Below are 24291 nucleotides of genomic sequence, written 5' to 3' on the forward strand. Positions count from 1 at the left end.
CACTTGTTGCTCTGAGAATCAAGCCCAAGTCTGCCAAAAGAAGCAGACCCATGGCCATTGCAGGAAAGTATGTGACTGTGACTATTAAAGGGTCATGTAGTCTGATATACATGGTTTCAATAATGATGATCCTGCCACTCAGTATTGTGTTTTGGAAGTTTGTTTAATTGGTCCACAAGCCACTGCCACACCACTAAAAATTGAAAGTGAGTGAGAAACTTTGTTTAATGGCATGTAGCCTAGACTCAATCTAAGTAGCTTAAGGAGAAAGGTAATTATGGATGAGAGCAAAATCTCCTTCTTCTCAAAGGGGAACAAAGACCACGCTGATCCATCTGAGTATGCTGAGGAACTTCAAGGAGAAAAGGGACTCCAACTTTTATGGTTCTGTTGGTATACAAATTCAAGTCATTTTCCTTCTCATGGCCATCTGGGGAAGGGGCACCAAAATTCAACTGAGGGCATTTGGGCAAGGTTCTCAGAGGAGAAGGGGACCAAAAGTGATCTTTTAATTAGGGCCATTTCGAAAAATACAATATTTATTTTTCTTTCCTTTTCTTTTTCCTTTTTTTTTTCTTTTTATTTTTCTTCTTTTTTTTTTCTTTTTTTTTTTTTTTGGCTGTCACTTCTGAATATATAGTACAAAATTAATCTGTATATGTGGTATGTACTTCTCTGTCCTATAAGTGCCATAAGGGAAAGATCTCCCAATAGCAATAGTACATGAAGAAAAGTGCTCATTCCTTTGAGACCCCACAAATTAATTATTCTTCTGAGTTAAAATCTCTATTACTGTTGATTTTTCCAATTAGAGGATCTGGGAAAAGGAAGCAGTCTCTACCTGATAGGAGTTCCTTGGTGCTTTATACTTGTTACATCCTGATAGTGTTACTAGGCCCTTATTTTGAAAAGCAGCTGCTGGATTGCTACTGAGCTCTGTAATTCTTTGGCCTGCTGTTCCCATTTAGGGTTGAATCAATGCAACTAATTAGGTGGAAAGAACCCAATAAGCCTTGCTTGTCAAATGGAAATGGTATATTCAAGAATGCCACTGGCCTGGCCCTAGCAGCATCTCAGCTTTAAATGAAAAAGTGGGAGATAACCCATTGGGGGAAACTTTCTGCCCCTATACTACCTACTGGCTAAAGCAAATCTGCTGACTTAATAGGGCCTTTGATTCAGCGTTTCTCATAAATGCCTGGGCCTGAAACACTGATGATTAGGTTTAATTGAAACCCAACAATATCTCTTGGACTGCTGAAGATGTAGAAACTGCAGCAGCTATGCAAAAACAAAGTACATGTGGTCGTTCTCTTTAGTTGGCAGGATTTATCTGTTGTCATAACTCTGTCCAGTATTCTCTTTGGTGAACATTGTTAGATTTTTACCAGTGCTTGGCAGTTGCAAGTGGTCTGCTTGATCTGCCGTTTAGAAAATTAAAGATACCCTTCTTGGGCCATGAAGAGTACAAATAAATAGCAGCTTCTGATAGGACAATCTGGGTCACTCATGTAGACATTCATGGTAAGGGCCTCTTCTCTTGCAAGACCAATTGGAATCAAGCTTCTGATTCAGCGTGCACTGACCAGAATGCCACCATTTCTGGATCCATCTTGTAGTGGACATGGAAACATACCCACCATCACAGACTAGATGCAAAATAAAGGACCCTGGGTTTCTTATGCAGAGGCCACTACTGCATGCAAGACTCATGACTCTTGCCAAAGCTGCTATGAATTTCTTCCATGGTGACAATAGTCCCATTACAGAGCATTGCTCCCACCCACTCCTGCACATTGACTACATTGGACCTTTGACACCTCCCCACCTCCTAAGTAGGACCTCACTGCCGTTGATACTTTTTTTAGATTATAGTGTTGTTCCTGTTCAATCAACCCACTTTGGTCACAGTTTTATGTGCCTCAAAAGTAATCTTTGCCATATGTTCTGTTTTCCAAGCTTTTGTAGTCTGACTTTATTGCTCCTTTTATTACAAAAGCCACTAGATGGGCTGCCAGTTGAGATAATGAAACTTCCACACTCTCCATCATCTACAGTTAACCGTTGTTGTTGAGTGTTGGAATGGCCTGCTCAATAATTAACTCTAAAAATAGTTCTTACTATACCCGCTTCATCTCTTCCTGGTCAAAAAATCTTAATAAGAAAGTTTAGTTATGAGTGCAGCTGTCCCCAGAGAGGGGTCTTTCCTCCCAGTCACTGCCTGACAAAAGGAGGTTATAAAGATCTATTTGAAAATTTGGGATTTCACCTATTATTTGGCATGATGTGTATTTCTTTATTTCCCCCAATGGCAACCTCAATGTAGCCTGGTTGGCCCACCCTCTGGGTAGCTTCTCAACCAAAAGCTACCCAGAGGATTCATACTTAATTCTAGATCATTTATCTGGAATATTTTGTTGAATCGACATGCTCCTCGATCGACTGAGTGCACTGCTCACTAAGTATCCCCTCAGTGGTTCTCATGAACCATGTGAGTGATACGGTGGGTCTCTGTAGGACTTAAGAAAATGCCTTTGCCTTCTTTCACTTTATTCCTTCCAGACAAGAGGGCTGGGAACAGGAAAAAGGTAAAATACAATGACTATAATGGGACATGGGAATCTATGGTAGGAGGAGAGTGACAACTCCAGAACCTGGAGAGAACAACTTAGACCCAGAGAGGTACGGGGTAAGGAGGGACATTAAGCATCCTTCTTTTTCAGTATCACACTGGTTTCCTTCCACGTGAAGGAAAACACCCTCGTGTGGTTCTTTCAAACTACTACAATGTAGTTAATTTTAATTGAGTACTGGGTCTACCGTGCCCTACCCAATGGCTCTAACCATGATTTAATTACTATCCTCCTTTGAACTTACTGTGGAAGTCTACTGGTTACAGCAGAGATGGTTCCAGTTTTGCACCTCCAATGGAAAACGACTGCTGACCCTCCTAATATCTTCTACACCCAGATTTCTATAGTTATCACTCAGTCATTTTGTAGGGAAGACAAATGCCGCCTGACTAGTGCTATGGACATCAAGACAGGTTGAACTGATTTCCCTCAGGTAGTCCCTCCAAAAGCAAGGACTAGATCCAATTATTTGAACTTAAATGGGTACCCAAGGCTTTCCAGCCAGCTAGGGGGCCACACTGAAGGCACTGTTAATCTGTGTCCCCCGTTTTTAGAGGAGTAACAATTGTTAAAAACACTTTTATTTCAGAGGCACCATAAGTAGCCCTGGTATTGTTTTTTCTTGTTTGTTTGTTTGTTGTTGTTGTTGTTGTTTGTGTGTGTGTGTGTGTGTGTGTGTGTGTATAAGCCAGGAATTAACTTGCTTCCTTTCTGAAAACATGTGCATTTTCAAAGTGGTCATAAATGACTTTCAAGTATTTAAGGAAATAACATGAGTAGATTATGTAGTCCTCAGATAACTGCAGAGATTTCTCTAAAAGGAGATTGCCTGTTCTTACTGGGGGTTTTTCAAAGAGGAATAAGTGACTCGTTATGAATGTGTACTACATATGCAATACCCCTACAATGGGAATCACCAGTTTGAAAAAGTGGTATCAAATTTCTCCCTACTTTTAGCCTCAGTAATCAATGACATAACTAGCTCTGGGGGGCACTCAGGTTAGCCACAACTCATTGGCCCATACAGTTACTGATGATAGATTTGCCCAGAATTTTTCCTTGCCTGCCAACATTGAGCCTGCAATCCTTCATACTTCCTGCTGTACCTGGGTTAATGTTTTGGGTCAAGTGGAAAGGTCAGTACGGAAAGCCACATAGCTTTTATGGCAACCCCTGATCGGTTGTAGGATTTGTTCTACAAATCAGCTGTCTGTTTCTAAGACCCTGGGGGACATGGTTGAGTTTGATTCTGAAAACAGTTTCCTATTGTTGCTTGCAGTCTTGTTAGAAGCCTTAATTAAATGCTCTATGGGACAAATGGGATGGATTTGGTCCCAGCCTTGGTCAGTCAGACTGTACAATTAATCAGAGTGGACAACAAGGTGTTGTAGTTAGCTCTAAGTTAAGATATAGCAAAGAGTTGGACGTTGTTAGACCCAGTATTTTCCATGGATCTCTCATACTTCTATACCTCTTGCAAGCAGAGGCACTCACTGCCTTTGTGCCAGAATAGTTTTTCAAGGATGGGTAATAGTGGACAGACTTGGAAAATAGAGAGTGTCTTATTCGAAACAAATGGAAGGTACGCTTACTTACCATTATCAAAGATTTGCACCTACCAGACAGATTTTGTTTCCTGTAGTATAACCCAGTGTATGTATACCTATCACCTGGCTCCCTGTGTTGACTTGTGGGAATTGGCTCTTAGGAAATTACCAAAAAATGGTGGCTATTGCTATTGGTGTGAGTAATAAATTTCTTTGCATCTGATTCAAGAATCTTATGTCTTCTAGCAAACATAAAACTGTGGTAGGCTAAAGGTTAGCTTGCAGATAGGATAAGATATTAGACACTTTACACACATTTCATAGACACATTATGTTTGAAATTATAAAATAATATTAATGTGTTGTGAAAGCTAATTTTCAGAAAGGGGATTATATCTGGCTAACATTTATAGCTAGGTAATAAAATTTAACTTTTACTGAATTGTTTTAGCTCCATAAATCTGAATATGTACTTACCTATCAATCAATGCACTGGTATAATTAGGTAAATGTGCTACACAAATTGTATGTAATCTGGGTAGCATAATCCTAACTCAGTCTAATGAAAAATGGCTTATATAAGTAACATCTAACTCTAAAAGAGCTGTGGTCTTCAAGGAAAACATCAGTAGCACATCAAAAGCTGTTAATTTGTTGAACAAAAATAACTTCTGAGAGATGGAATTAAAGGAATTAACAAAATACATAAGAAGTAAATAAACACTGCCCAAATTTTAAGAAGAGAACTTACATTAATCAACTTGTGAATATCATGTTCCAAAAGGTGTAGGAAATGCAATATAACTCAAATCTAAAATTTCCTAATACCCTGACTGACTGAAATGAGTGGTTTTACGGAGATTAACAAAATATAATTGGAAATAGACAATAATTAGGGAAACAAACTCTGCACAGAAATAAACTCTCCATAGGACATATTTGCAATTAAAATTTTAAAAACTCTAAAATGTTTTTTTATGAAAATAGAGTAAATAATGGAAATAGCATATTTTTTTCTATATTACTATTTTTTGTTTCATCTCTAATTTTCCTTATTTCCTTATTTCTAATTTTTCTTATTTCCATTTAGCTCTCATTTCTTCTCTATCAATAAATTATACTATGTACTCATTTTTTCATTCATTCACTTGGCAAGTGTTTATTAACCATCTATTCATTTTATTGAGTACTGTTCAGGTATTTATGGCTTTTTTAAGAATTTAATAATTTCAGGTTTCTAGAAAATTTTAGGTCTGCTGGCACTGAGCTCACCTCTGCCTACAATAAAAACTGCTTGTGTACGGGCTGGATATTTTTAGCTTTGAAAGACCTAAAATGCATACCTGACATGGTATCTAGAATTAATGATAAATAATATTGGCAAAACATTGTGCAATGTTATTTCAAATTTTATCCTAGCAACAAATGTGAGCTAAATAAGCAGAGCTGATTATTTCCATTTACAGAAAAAGAACAAAATTCTTTAAAGAGGAAGGGATCGAAAGCTAGGTTGCATAGTCAAAATTAGAATTTCACAAAAAATTGTGTGCATTCTCACTGTACATATATTTGGCAGGTGATAGATTGGGTTGAAGGTTTCTAATTGCAATATGCAGTTAGTGTCTTAGTGTCTTTTGAAAATTACAATTTAAGACTGGGTCTGACTGAAACAGGATTGAGAATATAAACTCATTTAATTCTCAACTCTGCAGTATTACAAATATGGCTAAGACAATGTATCTTGGTTTTGCAGCCTAGAATCTCAAAGTAAATCAAGAAATATTTTAGTGTGGTAATTTGGACCTACTTTCAGACGTAGTTTTCTAAATTATTGTTATTACCAAAATAGAATATCATAAATTTGATTTTAATGTGATATAGACATTCATTGTACCAATGAATATGTATTATTAAAGTCTCTCTACAAGAAGAGTAATATATCCTATAATTTAAATATATAGTCACTGAGTTTTGCCACATGGCTCAGTGTTTATGAATAGCATTTAAATTATGCAAAGTACAAAAAAAGTTGAATCCATAATATTTGAAACACATTATAAAATCCCCTTAAGGAAGTTGTAGACAAAGTATAATGCCAGTGTGAAAGTCAATGGTGCCAATAAGATAAAAAAAGAAAGTAATAGAAATATGCTAAAAGATAGAAGAAGCACAATGCTATTTAAACTCTATTGCAGAAGAATGATTATTAGGATATTACAGAACTTAAAGATGAAACTGGAACAATAGGAAACATAGGAAATAAGTGTAAAAACAGAATGAGAACTTATTAGCTAGGATAGACTGGGCTATGCGTGTTAAGAAATAAACTATGAGAAATTTTAATGGATTCAACACAGCACGAATTATTTCTTGCTCACAAAAAATCCAGTGTGAATCTGGCAACTCTCCAGAGCAGCTCTGCTTCCCGTTAAGACTCAGCCTCTCCATTTATGCTCCTGTCAACTTAATATATGGATTTCTGGTTACCTGGAGACAGAGAGAAACTGTTAGAGAATATATAGGTTGGCTTTGAGGTCAAAACCTGGTCACATGACCCTAACATAACTCCAAAGGAGTTGTCAAGCCTCTTGGGTGTCAATGACTGAAATGCTATGCCACATGATTAATGGTAATAAGGAAGATAAAATATTTTGCATATAGGGGAAGGGGAAAAAGTGGTATATCACACAAAAACCATTTGCTGATACAATGAGGAGGACTGTGATAACAGAATTAAGATTGCATAATGAAAACCTTTGATATAAATGATGATTTAAGTTTCCACAGGAATTGGGATATACTCGTACATGACATGTTATAAGAATGAGATATATTCTCAGGATTATTAGAAAAGCACTGATAATTGTGATATGCATTCTGAATGTCTCAGAAAATGGTTAACTAAAGAGAAAATATATTTCACAGGGAAATATGTATAATAAAGCTGAAGTGAGAAAATGATAAAAATGGATTCCTCTCTTCATACAAAAATACATACAAATTAAATAAATCTTCTGGTACTAATTTTGATAAATTTTAAGATAGTATTGTATTACTTAATCTTTTTTTTTTCTTTTTTTAATTGGGGAATATTGGAGAACAGTGTGTTTCTCCAGGGCCCACCAGCTCCAAGTCAATTTGTTGTCCTTCAATTTAGTTGTCACCATTTTCATTCTTAGTTGCAAGGGCCACAGCACACCATCCCATGTGGGAATTGAACTGGCAATCTTGTTGTTCAGAGCTTGCCTTCTAACCAACTGAGCCATCCGGCCACCCCTGTATTACTTAATCTTTAAATCATTAATTATATTTATGCTCAAGGCACTTGACATATTATTAACATTTGTGATTTTCTGTAGACATATTAATTTTTGAATGTTTGTCTATTTTATGTGGAAAAATACAAAATTTTACCTGGAAATTGCTTTTGCCACCCAGAGTATGTTTAAATTCTTTGATTTTCATGACTATTCAAACTAATTATTCCACTATTTTATTTTTGAATCTTTTTTGAAATTTGTTTTTCTTATATTTTCTAAAAATATATCAACAAATTTGGAGTTTCTGTTACTTGGATCTAGCCATGTGAGGAATAGTTGTCATTGTCCATGCCTTTAGAAATTTTGGATGCCTTTTGTTTCTTTCTCTTGTCTGATTGCTGTGGCTAGAACTTCCAGCATTATGTTGAATAGAAGTGGAGAAAGTGGGCAACCTTGTCTTGTTCCTGATCTTAGGGGGAATGGTTTTAGCTTTAGAAATTTTAATTGACAACTATTCCCAATCTCTTTCACTTTCCAGGTGAGAATTAAGAGTTTCATTTATGATAATCTCCTCAGGGACAGACATGTAATAAATAGCCAATTCATTCAATTGTGAGATACTGTGGCCTCTCTCCTGCTCCCAACAATTGTAAAATCCAACAGGGAAAACAAATAATCTAAGAACTGCGTGCTAAAACAGAAGTAAGCATAAAAGATAGGAAAGCACAATGCAAGACACCTAGCCCTGATCAGAGAGTTGGACACTGATGGTCCCCAGGACTGTTGGACATGCCAGGGTCAAAGTCTTCAAAGGATGCAGCAACAGCCGAGGATCTAACAATTATAAAATATGTACATCCTAAGGGCAAGGATTATTAGATGACAGCAGAGCCGTGTAGCCTGAAAGCAAGTACGGGAAACCAGTCTTATTCGGCCATCACTACACACCCCTCTGGTAATTAGGATACAGGATAATCAGAGCAGAAAGGAACCACCAGGTAGGACTTCATTTTAATATCCTGAATTACTTTGGGTTATTTATTTTAAGATGTTAAAAACATTTCATTATTTTCCTACACTTTCCTCAAATTTATGAAGCATTTGAAAAGTTCCAGCCTTTTAGAAACAACAGTACATTTTGTAATGAAAACAACATATTTGTGAAAATACAAAGGCTGATTTCATATTTACTTTGCCTTATGTTAGTTTTGTATATTTATAAAATGGAAACAAATTCGGATGTAATCATATCAAGAGTTGTTTTATTTAATGCATTCACTTCAAAGAATATCATAGTGTACATGGAATTAATAATGGTCACTGTATTTCACAAAATAATGATCTTATTGCTATGAAGAGAAAAAAAGAAAGAAGGGTAAAATGCACTTAATGAATGTATTTTAGGATAATAGTCATAGAAGTAAATTTCAATCTTTATTCATAAGAATGGAAGAAAAATGAGTTGCCAGTGGAAAGAAAATTATAATTTTGTATTGTAAACCAACTATAATTTGATTTAAAGTGTTGTTTGTTTAATTGGTGTTTCTCTAAACTTATTTTTCTTTATCCTCATCATTATTCATACACCTTCCATCATTATATCATAAATCCCATTAATTTATACATTAATGAAGTTGAATTGATTGGTTTATGTTGCTGGATTTTAAGTACTGAAGTAGGTTTCTGCTAATTATTAAGCACTTCATTTGTTTAGAATTCTATAAGTCCTCTTGTGCCGTTCCCACCTCCTTAGGGTACACTCTTTTTATGGACTAGATGCAGAGAAAACTGATGTGAATTGGGTGAACAGGATAGAATATTCCAATTTTGTCTTTAACTTTGCAAGTGATTAAGAAAAAATAAAAATGTCTTTTAAATTTTATATTTTCTAACCAGAAGGATAAATGCATTTGAAAATCTTTACATCAGATAAATAAGTTAGCAAACATGCCAAACTGAAGAAACGAACCAGCTCTATTATGGCTGGACCATCATCTATATAATTATTTTTCTAATTTGCCTTCTAATGATATTTTCTTGTTCTCCACATTTTAGATGAAATTCATATTGACAGGCACTTGATATTTATGAACATATTTATTTTGTGATTAAATGTGTTTTTATTATTGAATGTCTGTCAATATTGTGTTTTAAACTGGTCCTTCAAAGAATAGGAAATAAGATTATATATCTTCATAGAGCACTATAAATATTTAAAACTGAAGATATTCCTTTTGATATTAAGGCACTTCATAACTGGTTATATCTCTCTATATTAATATTGCTGAAATGTTTGTCTTTCTCTTATATGACGTAACACTGTTTTATTTTACTCATTAAAATACTATTATTTGCAGTACTTAAAGGAATACAAATTTAATCTTTCAAATAGATAGATAGGGAGTTCTAATTTTATAAGGAAAAAGAAAAGGCATGAGGTGTTATCAAACAATATGATGAATTTTTAAATAAATATTTTTACAGTAAAATTTTTACAATGTCTTAATCCCCCTCAAAATACTCTCCCTTGGTTCGAACACACTTATCCCATCATTCTTGCCACTTTCTGAAGCAGTTCTGGGAGTCCTCTTTGGTGAGTGTCTTTAGTTGCACAGTCATGGCTGCCTCGATGTCCTGAATCACTTTGACTTTGGGAAAGAGCCAGAAATTACACGGTGCCAGATCCATTGAATAAGGTAGATGAGGACATACCACTAATGTTTTATTTGACAGAAATTGCCATATACCAGAAGCGATGTGTGACACAGTGTTGTCATGATGTGGGATCATTTACGGAACACTTTAAACACACCTTCTCTCAACCGTAGCTCACACCTGACTGACTGTACTGAATAAGTTGAAACTTGTCACACACTGTTACTAAGGTTCCATGCACTGCTTTCCATATTGAAGATCCCTATCTTTCTATTGGATGGTACTCAGCAGTGGCATTCACTGTGTTTTATCATCACAACGGAAAAGCTCTGTGGCACACATTGCTTCTGGTAGGCAATTTCTGTCAAATATAAATATTATCTTGTGTACTCATCCGCCCTATTCACTGGATCTGGCACCATGTGACTTCTGACTCTTCCCCAAAGTCAAAATGGCCATGAAAGGTAAATGTTTTGAATCGTTTCAGGGTGTTGAAACAGCCACAACAGCACAACTAAAGGACACTCATGAAAGAAGGCTTCCAGAACTGCTTCAGAAAGTGGCAAGAACAATGGGATAAGTGTGTTCAAAGTGAGGAGGAACATTTTGAGGGGGATTAATGGCAATGTGTCTTTTACAGTAATACGTTTTTTTTTTTTTTTAATTTAAACATTCACCATAGCTTTTGATAACATCTCATATTCTGCAAATGGTGTGCTACTTCTGCCTGTGAGGATATATTTGTTTGTACCTTAATACAAAGTACATTAATATGAAAATGACCCAGTAAGTGGAATTATATTACTTTTCAACATAGCTTCAATACGATACTTATAACCAGTAAAAGATACAAATTATTTAAATAAGTATGGATTTCTTATTAAGTCACAAAATGCTCTAATTTATGTATTACAGTATCCTATTTAACAAGTTCAAACTTTAAGATAATGCACAATACCTGATATATAGAAGGTTCTTAATAATTATTGATTGAATTAAAGTATTAGTCTGTAGGCCTGTGGGAAATATTGCAGGAGTTACAAAGAGAGAATAATACATATATTTATTTTCATGTTGATGTAAATAAGAATATTATCATAAACCACATGGAAATAAATTAATGTTAGTAATTCATGTGTTTAACAGAAATTAATGTAACCACCTGAAGATGAGGGAGCTTCCATAAAGGAATATATTATTAATTGGACCTTGATGGAAGTGTAAATATAAGATAGAAATTCAGTTTAATTTGCGACTGTGAAAAAGAAAGAACATGTCAAGCAAAATTTGACAGGTTAGACTTTTTTTAACATTATCTCAGAATAGTTAAGGATCTTTTGTATGTGAAAGGAATTACAGATAGGGAAAGTAGATTATCAGAGATGATTTGCCCTTATTTTACAAGAAAGTGAATTATGGCCCAAAGAGGTTAACTTGTTTGAGATTTCATCGAAAATAGCAAAATTGTGGGCATACCCATTTGGGAAGTTTTAAGGAAACAAGTCTAGACCCCCTTTTAAAAAATATACATGCTCATCTATATGTGTCCAAACATCTAGTAAAATGCTTACTAGCCTTTTCAATAAATATATAATAATTCTTAGTATTTGAGAGGATTTGAGTGGATTACCTTCAATATCTCTAAAAATACCCTCCTCACCCCCCCCCCCACACACACACACTCATGTCATGTAAAGGGAAAATTAGTGGAGAGACTTTTATTCTTCAGGCAACTTACGTTTAAATTTTGGTTCTGCCACTTTTTGTGGCATGGTCTTAGGCAAGTTATTTAATTTTTCTAATCCTCAAGTTTTTCATCTGTAAAACAATACATGCCTTCCTGGCTGTTAGGATCCATTAGAAAATGCTTTCTTGCAGTGCGTTCTTGTCAGAAAAGGCAGGATGATTTTTCTAAAATGTATATTTAATCATTTCACTCTCCAATGATATCTAAATTTCTGACCTGCCCAAAAGGTATTATCAAATGACCTACATGCTGCTTACTTCTCTTATCTCCTCTTGTACCATTCTCATCTCACCTCTATGCTCCAACCATTAGAGCCTTCTCTCTGCCCTACTAATGTATACTTACCTTACACCCACATTAGGTGATTTGCATGTATTGTTTCCTCTGCTGAGAATGTTTTTCCTTCTGATTTTCATGTTTGCTTGCCATTCATGACTCAGCCCAAATGTCATTTTTACAAAGGTCTTCCCTGCCAACCTCATGAAAAGTAGCTGTCTCCTACAACTGGTAAATATTATATTAATCTTTTTAAAAAATGGCTTTTATTGGTAGCTGAAATTATCTTGTTTATTTGTTTGCATTGATTGTCTAGATTAGGAAACTTTTCTCATTTATTTTTTGGAATTTATACTGTTCCTGGCAGTTTGTAAGCTCTCAATAAATATTGTTGAATAAGGAAATAAGTTAATTTTTGTTACCATAATTATGGATCCAATATAGAAAATATGTAGAAAATAACCAGTAAGACTTTAACCCAGGCTATATATACAATATTTTGGTACACATTATTTTAGTGAATTATTTATTTATTGTTAAAAGATGAACATTGATTGTAAAAGAAAACCAAGATCACAATGATGATTCCAACCTGCAGACATGACTCTGGAATTTGACAAAGTAGAGAAAGAATCATATGACATAATTATTTTTTGTATTTAAGCTTAAATACTTTAAGACTAAATTAGATCACAAATTATTCACCATCTATGTAAACACTGTATATGTATAGGGAAGAATTGGGCCCTGCCCAAAGCAGTTCTGGGCCAGGGCTCTCAGTTTCTGAGAGGTAATCTGTGTTATACCTATGAGTGTATTTTGTTTAGAGGGGGGTCTGGCCACACTTAATCTTTGTTCAGGGCTAAAACACCAGACAGTCTTAGGGTGGGACTGGCCATGCTAGAAAGACTACCCATGTGATTTAGAGTAGAAACTTCAGGTCATTTGACATCCGACAATCTGGAGGCTGAGATCAAACATGTAGTCAATCAGTCAATTGATCATACCTATGTAATGAAGTCTCAATAAAACCTGGATGTGGAGCTTCGTGAGCTTCCTTGTAGGCAATATTCTGCGTCTATTGTCACATATCAGTGCTGGGAGAGTAATACATCATGTGCACAAAGGAAACTTTTATTTGGAACCCTCCCAGACTCTAATCTATGCATCTCTTTCTTTGGTTGATTTTTTTGACCTGTATCCTTTCCCTGCACTAAATCATAATCGTGAGTATAGCTTTCAGTGAGCTCTGTAAGTCCTTTCTACGAAATACTGCACTTGAGGGTTTTTGTGAACGCTCCAAACTTGCTGTCGGTGTCAGAAGTCAGAGCATTTTGGGAACTCTGCCCTTAGACTGTAGTTTGGGTAAGTCTGAATAGCATACTATCATAGGAAAGAAGTTCATAGCTGTCTTATAAATGGTAACATTTTAGATTTGGGTGGAATTACTAGTAGAGAATAACCATTCTAATATTTATTTCAGGGAACTGCATCAGGCAGGTTATGGTTTGCTTCAGTTGTCAGAGATGTTTTGGTGGTTGGCTGGGGTTAGAAATCAGGTTTATCAACCTCCAGTCTTTTGGTTTCCCACTATACGGTATTATTTAACACAAAGTTGACACAGTAAATATTATTGTAAAATTTGATTCCTATTTTAGAAGTAAAATTATGACAATTTTAAATTTCTAAATTGGTCAAGTATTAATTCCATAGTGTCCTATATATAAAGATAAAGCCAGAAGAAAACTTGAGGCCTAAATATATGAAAACTCTACCTGCCTAAAAATACCCAGTATTCTCTAGAGCAGCTATCTTCTTCTGGAAAGGATCAATTTGCTTTATGATTAACACTGTTGTCACTTGTTTAACAAGCTTTCGTATAATGTTTTCTTGGGCAAATTCCAATCCAGCATACATTGGAATACTAAAGTGTTGGGAGACTCATACAATTTTCAGATTCATATACACTGATAATGATGAAAAATAAGCATTTCCAATGAGGCCAAAATGACAACTTTGAAAAAAAAAAAAACGCACACCTTAGAAATTCTAAGACAACTAAATTAGTGTAGGGCTATGAAAAGCCTTTAAAATATTCCTTTGTATTACACATGCGTGCTTTTTCTGGATCACATGGTTTTCTCAAAATATTCAATAGTTTTTAAAAATTGATATTTTAAAACAGACACTAATGTTCTTCATCAAAATAGTTCGGTGATGTGATACCTCATTGCCATACAATTAAATGAGATATTATTATTATTATTATTATTATTATTATATCATACATAAGACATTCTGAGGTAAATGAGATATTATTTTCCATACACTATAATGATACAATGCTAGAGATTCTGAAGGCATAAGAATTCTCTGCTTGGATGCAACACAAAGATTTACACAGTCTTATATGTTTTTCTCGATTCTCTAGCAGGAAGTACAAGGAGTAGTCTGAATTATTCTCACACTCTGCGTAGTGTGAGTACAGCTGGAGGTCTTATGTTCCAGGAGAACCAGCACATATTGCCCAGAAAGGGAATGTTTTAGAGAAAGACTTTTAAGCTTTCCTAACATTATCAAGAAACACTTGTTAGCACTTGTTATAAGTAGTATTGTAAAACATGCCTGTGATATAAGAGTGAATATGTTTTTAGCTTATATTACTTTTTAGGCGTTTAGAACAAGGGGATAGACTCAGTGCAATACAAGAAACTTAAATGGAACTTTTGGAGAACAATCAATACATGAGTTTGTTTGTAGCAATAAACTTGTGGGAAGAGATTTTGCAGAGGTAAGTAGAAATTGTATTGTGGGGTTTTGACTTTCAAGAGAGTTAGCATTTATGCTGTAGACGCATACCATTGACTTTTGTGAGTGTGTGAGTGTTACGACAATAAAGGAATGTATTCAAATAAATACTTTAATGAGAGTAATCTCAGAGTAGTATGTAGAAAAATTTATAAGTGGAAGTTGAAGAATTAGAATGGTTCTTGGAAAAAGGTTGATAGGCACACAATAAGGAAATAATGAAGTGCACTTCATAACTGTGGAATGCTCAGCTCCGCTAGTTCATAAAGGAAAATGAAGGCTAGAAATAATGATCTCTCTGAAATCTCTAATCTTTATCAAATTATTTGTGTTTCTTTTGACAATGACACAAACTGATTTAGTTAGGTTTAGAATCAAGGATAGGATGTCTGTGACATTGGTTCTATTTTGTCATGAAAATGGAACCCAAAAGACATCTTTTTTTTTCCATATTTTAAATATGACCAAAAAAATGCATTTTTTAAACTAACAGCAATCCTTAAAATTTTAACTTTGAATTATGAAGTTTACTAATTATGTGATATATTTACACTCCCTAGTTTTCTATTTTTATTACTTAATAACAAAATTTTGATTTCTTCCCTCACATAGATTAAAAGAAAATGTTGAGTTTAATTTTATATTGTGTATGAATTTAAGCTATTAATTTAAAATCCATGTAAAATTATGGTGTTATGAATCTACACAAATGTTAACTTTTTCTAAAAAGTGAAATATAGCATGATATTTGAGTTTCAGTATTTTAGTCCTGAAGCTCAAATAGTACTGTGCTACTTGGAATAACTTATAGAATTGCTTACTTTTAGTATAAAGGGAAGAATTAGAAACTTGGCATAGCTTTAAAATCTCATTTTGCTAGATATTTCACCAGTACAAAAAATACACAATAATAATCAAAACAAAATATTGTCTTATGCTCATATTTATTATGGCAATATGTCATTTTAATGAATAATGTAAGATCACCATTCATATTTGCAGAATGTATGTTTTTGGACTTATAGTGGGAACCCTTCTGAGTAAGGGTGGATTAAGAATTAAGATGAATTTTTGAACATTTTTATTGAAAATATATTTTGAGCTACTGAAATCTATAAGTTAAAATCAGTAACTAGCAAAGAGAAAGTTGTGTTTGGAAATACTTTATGGCTGCCTTGTTGAAAGGTGGAGGTAACTATCATAATGATTATCTTTTCTTATACAACCAACAAATCAAAACCAGGTAACTATTCTAAGAGTAGGAATTATAAAATATCATCATGTTAATTTCTCTTCCCAAAAAAATAACAATGAAATTAAAAATATATGCATGCCGTTGTGTATTATCTTCTCTTCTCCACTACATATATAGGTGTGCACAATCCAACTATTGTCAAATTATACGTTCCCAGCCTGTTCCAATGCCTGTTTTGGATGATGTGTGTACCTTGTCACTTTTACATCTCTCTTTTTTTAGAATTCACATAATTTATCTTTCTGGGGGTAATATGAATTATTTAAAGATACTTATCAGGTTAGTCGACTTTATAATTTTTCCCATGTAAAAAAAAAAAAAGAATATAGTTATTATAAGGCAAGTCTCAGAATGTATATTTAGACACACAGGGAAGTTAGACTAGGGGTCTTGTACACTGCTACCTCATACGTTTTTGATAATAAAATAATATTTTCCTTTCACTCAATGTGGAGACAGACTCCTATGATTGGCAGAGAATGAAATGTATATCATAGCACGTGATGATAATGTAGAATGACTAGAAGAAGAATGCAGACTGGAGTAAACTATCCCTTATTAATTTGAATAATTCTCTCTTCACTTTTAGACCAAATAATCAGAATAGTTTTACTGTGTCATTAAATATTCATAAACAACTATTGAAGTCTAGATCAGGATGCCACATCTTGCTTGTAAATATTTTAAGCCTGTTTGGAAAGTCCTTTAACTAATGTGTAATAGTACAGCAATAACATTAATGACAGTTTTATAATACCACAATTAAGGATATTTTAATAATTTAATAATCTCCTTTGATAGAATTCTTTCTTTTTTGAGCAATACTTTATTATGTAGTGACATGTCTCAGCTTTCTTTAGTTTTAGCAAGATGATAATTGTCATCTTTATCGTAATAAAGGGACAGATAAGGCTAAACAGTTGCTTTAGAATGGACCTTATGGAATGGTTACCTATTAATGTAGTGATCAGAGCTTGTTTTCTCAACTTTGTAGCTTCAAAATTTGATTTTATTATTTCTGCCAATAGCAACCAGGTTCTGGAGAATTGATTCACAGTACCAAAACACAAGAGCCTGATTTATAAATGATAATACCTATTTTATATGTCAAAGAGATTGGCATTTCTTTATTAGAAGACAGTTATTTGTAAGGTTTATGAGAAAAGAAAACACACCTATTAAGTTCATTGTTATGTCCTTAGGGTTTAGAAAATTAATTTTTTATTTCTTCATTAATAATTTTTAGTTTACTATAATGGCTTGCAGTCATTTAGGAGATCACATGAGTAATCAGTATTGGAAACAGAATTTTAAATATGTGCTTACAGAATACTTAGTAATAATTATGGTTGATGTAATACCCGATTTGTTAATCTTACAAATTTAGTAAATAATTAGTGTTTCCTTACAATTAAACAATCAGTGGTTCTCAAAGTATTCACATAAATCCTACATACTGATAAACTGGAATATGTATTAAATTTTCCATGGCACTTAAACATTGGTTGAAATTTTACATAATCAAATTCTTCGCAATGTTTTAATAAAATACCAATTCTAAAATATCAACTTATGTTAAATGTTTTAGCCACTTTTAGAGAAGAAAATTATTATATATATCACAAGCATCCCAAAGCAAATCATTATGCTTTCCCTAAAACTGGTTACAAATATGCTCATACCAAAAATTTTCATTTCTTTTTATCTTTTTGCTTCTTACACTTTGCTGATATCAAAATGTTCACATTTCCCTGCAATTTCAAAAATAGCTGAGTCTATTGTTGCACTTCCATAGTATTTAGTAACCATACAGACTTAAAAAAAAGAAAAAAAAGTTGTTTCTTATATTTGCATATTCCACGTTGTTTACTAGACAATTTTTTATCTAGTCATTGTAATTTGCTGTATATTCAGAGGATTTAAACTCAGTATACTGACCATCAGAATGGGCTTTCTTTTTTCAATCAATCTTTACTTATTATACGCCCTTGTGCCTTTACAAGTTTATGCCTAACTTTTAATTCTGTGCAATATAAATGTCCCCTCACAAAATAATTTGCTTTTTAAGTTCCAATGGCTTGTGTTAACATACATAACAGTTTTTCTGTTAGTATGATATATATGCCTGGTATATTAATGTTAGTAAAAAAACGAGTTTCATTATTATATCTTTATTATGGAGACCTATTAGGTTTTTATCTACCAGGAGCTGAGAGATTATTTCTGCCTAGTTAACCACTTCTAGATAGTGCAGTAATTTATCAAATATCTGAAACACACAGTTGTACCACCTTATAAACTGGGCATGATCATTAGTGTTAATTAAATGTTGGACTCCTTTTCTACTTAGTTATTATGTGTGACTGTTAGGGCTGGTAAGTCCTTTCTATTCCTGACACAGAACAACTGTATTTTATGCTTCTACTTTACTTGCAAGTCTTTCCTTACACACATGAAAAGAAATATATGTCTTCATATTATAAATGTACATATAATTACAAGAAATCCATATATTATTATAACTAACAAAAACAATAAAAATTTAAAAGATTCTATCTTGTTTGTGGTTTTTGTGTGTATATCATTAGTGCTTCTTTATATCCTTCACACTAACTTCTCTGTTTGAGTATTATACACTGTTAGCCTTTAACAGACTCAAATTGTTTCATTTAGTCATAATGATTCAGTTTTTATTTTTCATTTCTTAATGTTTGTTATGTCAGAAATTAGCCAAGGAGAAGCCATTTAGGGTTACTTTTCTTAGCCTTTCAAAACTGCCTCTGATTTTTTATTTTAGACAAACTTTGTTTTTTTTTGGCAACAACAGGATGTTCTAGAAATATTCTGTGCTTTTTCTTTCTTTCTCTTTTTTTTCCCTATTAACTGAGGACTCCTGGTTCTTTTGTGTTGGTGGATATTGGGCAACAAGTGTCTGAATTGTCCATAAGTGTTGGCTGAGGGCAAAAATGTTGTTGCTGCTACTGGTCTTTTCTAAGGAGTGATCTGGAAAAGATATTTCTTTTTAGGTTTATGAGGTCACAATGATTTTTTTTTTTTTCCTGTAACATTGTGTTGCTGCATCTACTATCCTTTTATCATGAAGTTTCACCAGTTTCAAATACTCTCCACTATACTAGCAAAAACGTTCCTTAGTAAGCAAGATTTAAAGCAGTGTGATTTAGAGTGGGTAGATTTAAAAAAAAAGTTCATTTAGACCAGTAGTAAATGGACCCCTGCTAATCCAAATGTCAAGAGTCACCTGCAAAATGAGAATTAAATTATACCAATGTAGTGAGTTTTCCAAGTTTAAGTTGTTCATTTTGTGTATCTTAAATTAAATGTTCGAAGAACAGTGGCAAGTTTCATAAGTATTTTATTTCCTTGTTAAAAAAAAATAACTCTGTTTTTCAAACTGTGGGTGGATGTATTAACTACAAAATCAAAAAGAGGGTTGAATAGTCCAGTCTTGAAAAGATCATGTATCCTCTGGATCTCAGGACCTCCTGGTACCAGGAAACAGGTGATCTAATACTATGACATTTTTCATTTTTCAAGTAGACTTAAAATGGTCTTAGCCATACAATGAATCCCAAGGTCCCTGATACAATAGCATTTTGCTGCGATATCTATCACACACACAAACACAAATTTTTACCATGTCTATAAAACTACTCTCTGACCAGCAAGTGTGGTTAAGATGCCCATCTTGAACCATCCACAAATAAACTCCCTCCAAACAGGGGGTTTGGCTCATGTAATAACCTGGTAACTTTTTCTGTGTCTAGATGGATTCAGTAGGGTGGTTCCAAATAAAAGGGGAAAATACTGTACAAACCATAGAAGCCTACCATGAGGAAGATGTTCTTACTTGACATAACAGCAAAAAAAGATGGCAGTTATATGCCAGGCACTCATTTCTTTCTTTTCTTTCTTTGTTCAACATTTATTGCTTTCTAAATGTTGGTTGTATTAATTTTCTGGAGCTTCCTTAAGACAATTGTACAGACTGGGTGATTTAACAAATAGAAATGTATTTTCCTACAGTTCTGGAGGCTAAAGGTACCAGATCAAAGTGTAGGCAGTTTGTCTTCTCCCGATACTTCTCTCCTTGGTTCGCAGATGACTGCCATTTTGACGTGTCTTCACGTTATCAATAATCAGTTAATCTACTAGGTATTTATTTCCTCCATTCATTCCTCCTAGTCTATCATAAATGATTGGGAAACGATAACTAGTCCAAATATGGTCTAAGTTAATGTCTCACAGTGTACAAAATTTGTTTGAGAAACAATTCTCTAAATGTGTCAGAAGAATGTTACACAAATATGAAAGATAAATATTAGAAAAATCATCTAAAATTTCAGTGCACAGACTTCTATGCATTTGGAAAGCTTTTAATTCTCTTTGTGCATTTTTAAAGAGCAAAATCTTATTTCATGATAGTTAAAAAAGTTTTGATTAAAATACTTTACTGTATTTTAATCTTTCTTACTTGTTCATATGTATGTCTGTTTAATTATACATGTCCTTTAGTAATAGCATACCAATAAATGGAAAAGTTAATATTTTGATAATAATTCTTAAAAATTTGTATTGGGCTGATAATTTAAAGGCAGTCAAATATTTTCTTGTATCAGTTAAATTTTTTCACTTCTAATATGAATTCTTTTTTGCTTCGTGGCATCTACATGTGAATATTTCCTCAGTTTTTCAGTATTTCTGTCTCTAATTATTGATTTTGCTTTTTCATCAGGATGTTTTGAATAATTTGGGATCTTGTGAATTGGATGAAGATGATCTAATGCTTGATCTAGAATTTTTAGAAGAACAGAGTCTTCATCCTTCTGGTAAGTGTTGAATAGATGTGCTATATCTTACAACACCGATCCTATTTATTTATATTTCATTGATGAGCTAAATATTGTTTAGGCTGCCTTTCGTCTTTTCAGCTCCAGTTTGTATATGTGCAAGACACTTGCTAGGTATCATGAACACATGATTCTGGTGATCTTAAAATCTATTATGGAAATATAAATCCAGATGGAAGATAAATGTAAAATAAAATGCAAAACCCTACAAAACGAAAGTTGTTTCAAAAAAGGACATTCTAATTAAACACTTAATAAAGCAGTTATTTTCTTTTTGAAGAAAACAACAGTTACAATCCCAGTTTTCATCATTTTATATAACCAAATGGAGAGTGTGTAGATCTAGATTTACTTTTTGAAAACTTAGTCTCGTCAGTAATAACTGCAAGGTTAATGTTGATGCAATAAAGTTGACCTCAAAATTAATAATTACCAACAGCCACCACAAACACATACTCATAAACACATATATACACATACAGTAGTATGAGATAAATTTTTGTATAAATTAAGAATGGATCCTATTATATTTGTAATACTTTATATTAAAGCATGCAAAGTCATATCTCCAAATAGCAAAATTACTCCATTTGAAGTAGGTTACAGGGAATAATTGTTCATTCAAATTTAGATAATTGGCTACAGAGGCAAGCTTTTACTTATTTTGTTTTTTATTACTAATAATTCCTTTAACACAGTCATTTTCAAATAAAGTAGAAATAAAATTAAATTGGACCTTAAAAAATCTTGGATCCTACTGCATACATTTGAGAAAATCAACCTCCTGGATTTTAGTGTCCATATTTTTAACTACTAGGATTTAGATATAATCTCTAAGGTTATTTCAGGCTCTAATATTTTATGCTGAATTTTTGTTCATGCAATATTTTTATGTTATAGGTAATGTCATATTAACAATTGTCAAAAGAAGGCAATAACAATGTTTATATTCTTACACTTTATTTTAGTTTAATAAGAAGCTACTTGAAATTCTTTTATTTGAATACAAACTTAGAATAACCATTTCTTGAAATGTTCTTCTTACAGTTGAGTTGATATTCTTTTACAAATATAGATTTTTCTCACTTTTATGCAGATACCTTATGCAATTTTGTTATTCATGTGTATTTATCATGAAATAGTTACACGTGGTGAGAATACACACCCTTTTGGTGGGAAATTTGTCAACATCTAGCAAATCTATAAATCCATTTATTTACTTTTAGACCCAACTATCCAGCTTTTAGAAATTTATCCCTAATAGAGTGGAAATATACAAAGTATTGTATTCAAATAATTATTAATAGAAAAATATTTGTAATAACAAAATATTGGAACTACCTTAAATGTATTTAAATAGGACACTTGTTGAATATGCAATGCTATATGAAGCATTGTATATTATACTAAGTTATTATACTAATCTATTGTATGATATACTAAGCTATTAAGAGGAATAATAAGGTGTATATGTGCTATAGCAAGATTTTAAGGATATATTATTGATGGAGAATTTTGCTGTGATGGTAGACTTGCAGACTTGTAGGTAATACCTAAACACACTCATCTTAACATCACTAAAAGTATAAGAACTAGACGTTTTGTCCCTCTTAATGCAATGCCTAAGGAAGTACATAGCACCAGCACTTCTGCTCACAAGTACTTAAATTTTTTTGAGTCCCTCGACTAAACTATGATTTTACAGGAAATATTGGCTTAAGGGGAGAAGGAATGTTAAATGGCATGATGAGATAGACAGCAACCGAATATAGGATGTGGGGAATTCTATAGGATAAATGGTCTGGTTTCTTCAACAAAGAAATGGCATGACAAAAAGGTGATGGGTGTTGTAGATTAAAAGTAAGAAATGGAATGTGACATTTTTATTGGCATATCTATTGAACAAAATAAAATCATTATAGAAAGATATTCATGAGTTAATCAGATAAATTTGAGAACTAGCTGAATTATTACAGAATTATTATTATTTTGTTGAGTGTGGACTATTTTTTAAGGAAAATTCTTTAAATAGACACATGGCATCTCATATTTATTTTACCTACAAATGTAGAGATAAGAATAGAAAAATGAAGTTGAAAATTTGTTGAAAATTATCAAAGAAGGGAAATGGTGCTTGACGTCAAAGGTTTATTCATTAGTTATACAATTTTCTCTATTTTGTGCATTTTTAAAGATTTTCACAATAAAAAATAAAACCAAGTAATAATTTAAAAGAATTATAGTGTAGTACTGTAGTAATCTCAGTTATGTTTGGCAGGCAACCATGATGAAGAGCAAAGAATGACCTAAAAATATAAAGACTCACTTATCCTCTTGCTTGCAAAATAATATTCATTCAATGCAAATAGTGTAATGATAAAAGAAGGATATGATAAATAAGATGAAGTCACAGGTGAGGTTGGCACACAAAATGTATACTGGTATTATCACAATGAGTGGAAAATGTTACTTGGGGTGCTCTACTAGTCATATGTGAAGAAAGAAACACAACCAGTTGCATGATTAAAAATATATGCCATCAATCATTCAGTCAACCAATCAATTCCTTTTTAAAATAATGAAATTCTTCTTACTAAGAACTGAAAGATATTTAGCTCACGTCTTAATACGATATAAATTATTTATATCAAGAACAGTTTCCTCAGCAACTCCTTACAGTACAAGCTGGTGGCATGATATTCAGTAGACGTAGTCTAAGTGGTAACACAGCAGTGTAGCAAAAGCTAGGAGCTTTATGAGAATTTTGCTTAATACAAAAATTAAATCCAGTTCCTTGTTTATGGTTCATATTCCTCGGATAATTTTAATGTTGAGAATAATTAAAGTAAATGTTGTCAAGCATTTTTCTCAGACATAAGATAATTAGCTTACAGCCTAATAAAATATCTCATGTTCAACAATGTTACTTCCTGATGAGTCCTCCATAATGAACTCTGCAAAATGCACCCCTAATGTAACTGAATAAGATAACTTTTCTACAAATAGATGTTATCAACAACCAGTTAAATATCAAGCAGTGCGTACTGTTCGATAAAGAGATAAGAATAAGAATTTGAGTTTTGGTTTTGGAGCATTTAATCTTTAACTATTTTCTGAAATAAACAAGAACAAGGTAACATTTTTATTTAGGCTGCTAGTAGTATTACCTTCACAGTGGTAGAAGCTAATGGGAAACATGTGCCTGGCTAATTTGGCAGTTAAGCATCGTAATTAATTGAGTT

General features: G+C 33.1%; 1 protein-coding gene across 5 annotated transcripts in view; it reads left to right on the top strand.

Moving 5' to 3' along the window:
- CCSER1 (coiled-coil serine rich protein 1) overlaps nucleotides 1–24291 on the top strand; it is a 1122213-nt gene that overhangs the window by 195071 nt on the left and 902851 nt on the right. For all 5 annotated transcript variants that reach the window (XM_081047475.1, XM_081047472.1, XM_081047474.1 and 2 more), the window contains one exon: nucleotides 20935–21028. In XM_081047475.1, the coding sequence (XP_080903601.1) occupies nucleotides 20935–21028 (94 nt within the window). The remainder of the gene's footprint in view (nucleotides 1–20934; nucleotides 21029–24291) is intronic.

Source organism: Rhinolophus hipposideros, assembly GCF_964194185.1.
Source record: "Rhinolophus hipposideros genome assembly, chromosome: 1".
NCBI lineage: Eukaryota > Metazoa > Chordata > Mammalia > Chiroptera > Rhinolophidae > Rhinolophus > Rhinolophus hipposideros.